This window comes from Aquila chrysaetos, chromosome 24 (genome assembly GCF_900496995.4).
Source record: "Aquila chrysaetos chrysaetos chromosome 24, bAquChr1.4, whole genome shotgun sequence".
Classification (NCBI taxonomy): domain Eukaryota; kingdom Metazoa; phylum Chordata; class Aves; order Accipitriformes; family Accipitridae; genus Aquila; species Aquila chrysaetos.
Window position 1 is genome coordinate 5,384,014 of NC_044027.1, and position 6,465 is coordinate 5,390,478.

The window sequence follows — 6,465 nt, forward strand, 5'->3', positions numbered from 1 at the left end:
AAACGAAGGGTCAAAAGGCCTTTTCCTTTCCTCCAGCCCCTGTGTGCAGTCCCCGTGCCACGATGAGACGGTGATGGGCATCATGGAGGGGAGCAACGGGCAGCTGATGCTGCAGCTGCCCATCTTCAGGTCTCCGATCACATCTACCGTGGTCCTTTCCCCATGGCAGAGGACTGGAACACGAATCTGGTGGCTCTCAGCCTTGTGAAGGTATTACTGCACAGGAAGGTTGGTGCGCAGGGGATCAAACGTGCACCGATCCTTTTCCAATACCCAAACCTTGGATGCACCCTATCACCCTGGCAGGACAAGATGGTACCCGGGCAGCAGGATCTTGCTGGGGGACATGATGGCACCGTTCCCCTCCTGCAGCACAAGCCCAGCAGGGACAAAATCATCAGCAACAGGCGGAAACGAAGCGACTATCAGCTCCACAGCCCCGTGCCGGACCTGCTCAGCCTTTCTGCGGCGAGTTTTCTAAGAAACACGGCAGCAGTTAGCGAGCGTTTACGGGAAGGGTGGGCCGAGCTCAGCCTGCAGCCGGGGCAGCTGCGATAGTGTTTCGGTGGTGCCGGCGGGGGGGGGGACGGTGGCTGCCTGAGGGGCTTGGGCTCCTCGCGGTAGCAGGCAGCGTGGCAGAGAGGTTTGCTTTCGTGCAAGAGCAGTTTCCCGGATGGTCCGGGGAAAAAGCGAGAGAGGAGGTTAAATACAAACCACATCTCAAAATAGGCCTAAACTTTGAAGGCGTTTGGAGCTGCGCTTCCTGCTTCTAGCAGCCTCGAGGAGGAGATGAAAGATGCAGCTGAGTTTAAAAAAAAAAAAAAGCAAAAAAAAAAAAAGGCAAAACAAACCGAGTTAACACTTTCTGCTGAAGGCAAAGGCACAGCAGTGACACAGCACACCAGGTCACCCCGCAAGGCTGGAATGTGGCTCCAGGACCCCCCATTCCCTCGGATAGCAGCCCCATGGCTCGGAGAGTGGTGCTGCCAAGCCTGGGGTGAGCCAGGGAAAGGAACTGCTCCCTGGGCATGGGGGTTTTAAGCAAGAAAGCCCTGGGGCAAGCCAAGGAAAGGATGGTTCTGTTGTGTCAGATCTGGCCGGGCGACTTGCAAAGTAACCTGCAGAAAGGGAAACGTGCCCCTTCCTTGGAGCACACAGCAGCAGGTGCTCCACGAGGTCAAGCAGGAACAGAGCTTCAAAATTCAGCATGTTAACTTAATTAAAAAAACCAATCCCAAGCAAAAAAAAGAAATAAAAAAACCAAACCAACACCCCTGAAGCCAAAGCGCGGCAGAGCTGGGAAGTGGGGTTTGACAGTTTGGAGGGTAAAAGCTTGAGCGAAGCGTTACCGCTGCTGACTGATAGTGACCGACTTCTCGTAATCCGAAGATCGACTTCCTCTCGCTCCGCGTTTGCCGCAGCCGAGCTGGAGGTGGGGACAGCCCGCTGGCGGCTTTCTTCACCCACCGGCACCCAGCATGCAACACCCGCTCCACGCCAACAGAGCCGGAGCAACAGGATCTGCCTTACCAAAATTTAATTTGGCTGACAACATCCGGTGTTTCGTAAGGTTGCTTTGATGTTTGTTTACTCGCCATCCCCAGCACATGCTCCGCACCAGCCTGCGGATGAATGGAAACAAAAAGGGCTCCACACCCCTTTGATCTCTCCCAGGAGACCTGCCAGGAGCAGTCGGTGCTGGAAACACCCCGCAGAGGGATGGATCCAGCCATCCCCGCGGTGCTTTCGGCTGGCTGGTCCTGGTTAATGCCGCTCGGCAAGCCTTTGGGTGGGACCTTTGGAATTAGCCTTGGCTAGAGACAAGCCGGCGGTCCCCACAGTAGCCACAGTGTGGTCACCAGTATCCCACGTGCTCGCAGCATCCTTCATCCCGCCCCGCAACAAAGGGATGTCTCCATCACATCAAGTGGTTTGTTTTTATTTAAAACCGCATAAAAAAAATAAGATTTCTGAATTCCCCTGTACAATATTAACTATTAACAAAAAACCCGCCGGCTACACACTTGGTTACATGTAAAGACTCGACAGCACGGACAGCCCGGGCCGGCTCCCCCCTCCCCAGCCCCAAACAAGACACCCGTGGAGAAAACCAAAACTCATCTGCAAACTGAGATCTGCACGTGGCAAGGAAACAACAGCAACCAGAACTATGTACACAGACAGCTGGGGAGCAGGCAGCCGCTCCGCACCTCCACCAGACATCCAACAGAAACACTATGGGCCCGGGGATGGACACAGGACAGACATGGAAGGAAGACCCGAATGGAAAACCGGGGGATCAGCAGCTGTAGAAGCAAGGCGTGGGTTGGAAACCCACATGAATTATAAATAAATAAATAAGTTATCCTACCAGCTAGAACTCTTTCTTTAAAAAACAACAAATTCATGAAAATAAATTAAAAACAAAAACTGGAAAAAAGAAAAAAGGTAAAATGTTAACACTATTAACAACTGTACATCAAACTCTGCTCCTATATAACTTTGTACACATTTACAGCTCTGTTGGTTTGCATTGTTTGTGCATTCATGAGGGCACAGGGAAGCAAAGAACACCAGCAAATCCACGCGAAACGAAGGCACAGGAGGCGAGGCATCGCCCGTTTGGCTCCCAAGTGTCTTCTGACCTGTTTTCTTTTTGAAAAGGGAAAAGGAACTATATACCCAGGCAAGTCTTGGAAAAGCAGCAGTGTAGGAAAATTCAAGTATTTCCTCCAGCACAGCCCAGATAGCAACTGAAGGCACTCGAGTACGGTGACAGCGGAGAAGAGACAGCCATTTGGCCGCAGTACCTGCCCTCCACCCCAATCAGCCTTCCCCTGTTGAAGCTTTTCTCGCAATAAGGTCTCCGATCCTCTCGCGGTCCCGAATTCAGCAGGTCAGGAAGACACTTGGAAGCTTCCATAACCAGAACCAAAACCAAAAAAAATTTACTGGCAAAACTTCAAATGAGGCAGGGTCATTCAGACGGAGTCCAGGACAGCTGGGTTGGATGGTGGCCACCAGCACTTGGAAGACCAGGTCTCCAGCCCAGCTCCAGGACAAGATGTGCGTGTTCCCATCTGATGATCCCTGCTCAGTGCTACGGTCACGAGGAAGTCTGGTCGTCTTTGCTTCTTATGGCCAGGAGAGGCGTGGAGCTGTTACTTGCCAGGCTCCTGGATCAAACTGTGCAGGTGGATCTCTGCTGTCTCCTGAGGCAGGTGAATGCCTTGCAGCCAAGGATGGTTGAAAATGTCTTCCAAAGATGGCCTGTCTGAGGGGCGCATGGACAAACACCACCTGATGAGATGCTGGCACTCTGGGGAGAGAAACCAGAAACTGCCGGTCAGTCAGAGAAGGCTCTTGTCCACCCGGTACCACTGTCCGCAGTGCCCAGGCCATGCTGGGTGTGCTCAGAGCTGCACACAAACCTCCCAATTTATTATCTGTTTTGGAGGACAGGAGGATGGCAGGATATGTGCCACCTCCTCCAGCTAACCATGGGAGATCCACCTCCTCCACAGCTGTAAGAGCGGGATGCTCATGTGCCTGGTGCCATCTCCCAAAACTCGTTATCCCCCCCCGCCACAAAGTCCGGTACCCCACCTAGAGACACCCGCCGTCGGAAGAAGAGCTGGCCCTGGATGATGTCCTCATCCTGCTCAAAGGGGACATCCCCGCAGACCATGTCGTAGAGCAGCACACCCAGGGACCAGATTGTCGCCGAACGGCCGTGGTAGCGGTGGGTACCGGATCCACTCCGGTGGGCTGTACACCCGTGTTCCTACAGGATACCGGTGGAGCTCGTCAGGCAGATGCTGCCCGCTCCCAGATCCTCGTCCGAGCATCCCCGGGGATGCGGGGGCTGCACCGGTGGCGGGGGGGGACAACACGGTGTGACCTGCCGCCCCCTCGCCAACACGTGACTCTTGTTTACAAACTTTGGGTTGTAAAAAAAAGCCGCCGGTGCCGGAAGAGGGCAGCATGGGCCCAGGGAAGGCCCAACCGTTACATGCAAAAAAAAGGAAAAAACCCACGGGTGGGGAAAAACCACGCCTTTTCCCCCCCGCCGCCTTGGCCAAAAAAAAAAAAAAAAAAAAAAAAAGCCAAGGCAAACAAGGGGAGCAGAGCAGCCCAAGCCCTTCCGCGCCTGCAAACCAAACCAGCCGGCACACGGGCTTTGCAACCCCCCCTCTGCTACCCCCACGGGTGTTTGTTTTTGTCGAGCTGGCTCCCCCCGCCCCAGCCCCGGGCAGGGTGGGTGGCGGAGACTGTCGGCAGGGCCAGGAGCCGGCTCCCGTTTCACAACATCCGCCCTGCGCCAAAAAGCAACTTGGCAGCCGGCTGAATAATTAATTCCTCCCCTCCCCGCAAAGGGGGGAACCTCCAGTGCCTGGCCAGGCTGGGCCATACAATGCCCGGTACCGGGAGCATCCCCCCGGGTGTGGGCTCACCGTCAAATTCGGTGTAGACTGTGTCCTTGAGGAAGGTGCCGGAGCCGAAGTCGATGAGCTTGAGCTCACCGGTGGCGAGGTCGACGATGATGTTCTCGTCCTTGATGTCGCGGTGCAGGACGCCGCAGTTGTTGCAGTGCCGCACGGCCTCCAGCACCTGGCGGAAAAGCCCCCTCGCCAGCTCCTCCGACAGGGACCCCCGTTCCGTGATGAAGTCGAAGAGGTCCTGTGATGCCTCCGGACGCTCCAGCACCAGCACGAAGCTGTCGGGCAGCTCGAACCAGTCGAGGAGGTGGATGACGCCGTGGAAGCCGGAGCCCACCTTGTTCAGCAGCACAATCTCCAGTGGCACACGGGTGCCGCTGGGCTGCGGGGGGACCATGATGCTGTCAGTGGGGCTGATGCTGTGCTGGAGGTCCAGTAACCCCTGCCTGGGAAGTTCTGGTGCCCCCCTGCTCGGCCCCACTGGTGCCTGGGAATCCCCCCTGCTTGGGATGCTCCGGTGCCCCCCTGCCTGGCCCTACCGATGCCTGGGCATCCCCCCTGCCCAAGGGATGCTCCGGTGCCCCACCCGCCCGGCCTACTGGTGCCCGGGCATCCCCCCTGCCCAGGGGATGATCCGGTGCCCCCCTGCTCGGTCCCACTGGTGCCCGGGCATCCCCCCACTCGGGATGCTCCGGTGCCCCCCTGCCTGGCCCTACCGATGCCTGGGCATCCCCCCAGCCCAGGGGATGCTCCGGTGCCCCCCCGCCTGGCCCTACCGGTGCCTGGACATCCCCCCAGCCCAGGGGATGCTCCGGTGCCCCCCTGCCTGGCCCCACCGGTGCCTGGGCATCCCCCCAGCCCAGGGGATGCTCCGGTGCCCCCCTGCTCGGCCCCACCGGTGCCCGAGCATCCCCCCGCCCGGGATGCTCCGCGTCCCCCGGTGACCCCAGGCCCGCTCCCCCCGCGGTGTCCCGGTTTCCACCCTCCCGGGCCTCGGCTTATCCCCGCCCGTGATGCCCCGGTTTCTCCCGGTGGCCCCGGTCACTCACCAGCTCACCCCACTCGGAGATGCGTTCCCGAGCCACGTGCTTGATGGCCACCTGCAAGCCAAGGGGAGCGGCGGGCTGAGCACGCCGCCCTCCCCGCCGCCTCCCCCTCCTCCTCCTCCTCCGCCCCGCCGCCGTCCCCGCCACTTACCGGGGTGCTGTCGGAGAGGCGGATACCCGAGTAAACCGAACCGAACCCGCCGCTCCCCAGCAGCGGGCCCACCTGGTAGAGCTTCTCCAGCGGCTCCTTCTCCTTCCCTGCGGGCGAGAGCCGGCCGTCAGCGCTCCGCCCGGGGCCCCAACGGTCCCCCCAACGGAACCGCGCCGAGCAAAACCGGGCCGGATCTCGCTCACCTGGCTGTAGTTTGGCGGCGTGTAGCTCCCCACCGGTCCCGGAACGTAGATGGGCCAACGAGTTAATTTTCGAGAGCAGCATCCCGGCCCCCTCGCCCGATTTCGGGGCCGGTCCCGGCTCCTCCCGAACCGGACCGGCCACCGCTGGCTCGGTTCCGGCGGTCGGGCTGCCGAGCGGCGGAGGTCGGGCGGGGGAGCCCGGAGAGGAGGAGGAAGGGAAGGAGGAGGAAGGGAAGGAGGCGGTAGCTTGACGGCAACGGGGCGGGGAGGGAGCGGCCGCGGCGCGGCTGCTCCGCGAACTGCCGGGCTCCCGTGTGGCGCGGCGGCCCCCAGCCGGCCCCGGGAGTAGCGGGGGCCGGGGGCGGGCCCTGGCCAGCCAGAGGGAGGAGCTGCCACGCCAGGCCCAACCGCGCCGGCCCGCCCAACGGCGCCACAGCCAATAGGGGGAGAGCCGCGCCGAGGAGAGACGGCGGCTGGTCACGACGTGGCGGGAAGGAAAAGGCGCCAAAGGCGGGCGGGGGGCGGGGGGCTCCGTCTTGGAGGGGTTTGGGGGGGCGAGCCGAGGAGAAAAAGCAAGAGCGAGTGGCGGAGAACCGCTGCTGCCGTCCGCCGGTGCGGCCGTTCGC

General features: G+C 60.0%; 1 protein-coding gene across 1 annotated transcript; it reads right to left on the reverse strand.

Moving 5' to 3' along the window:
• Positions 1-1,522: 1,522 nt before the first annotated feature.
• On the reverse strand, positions 1,523-6,163 carry PIM1 (Pim-1 proto-oncogene, serine/threonine kinase). The gene is given in 7 exon segments (XM_029999545.2): positions 1,523-3,319; positions 3,607-3,745; positions 3,747-3,784; positions 4,455-4,821; positions 5,489-5,539; positions 5,637-5,743; positions 5,840-6,163. Coding segments are annotated over 7 exon segments (942 nt in total). The 5' UTR covers positions 5,922-6,163; the 3' UTR covers positions 1,523-3,161.
• Positions 6,164-6,465: the final 302 nt, after the last annotated feature.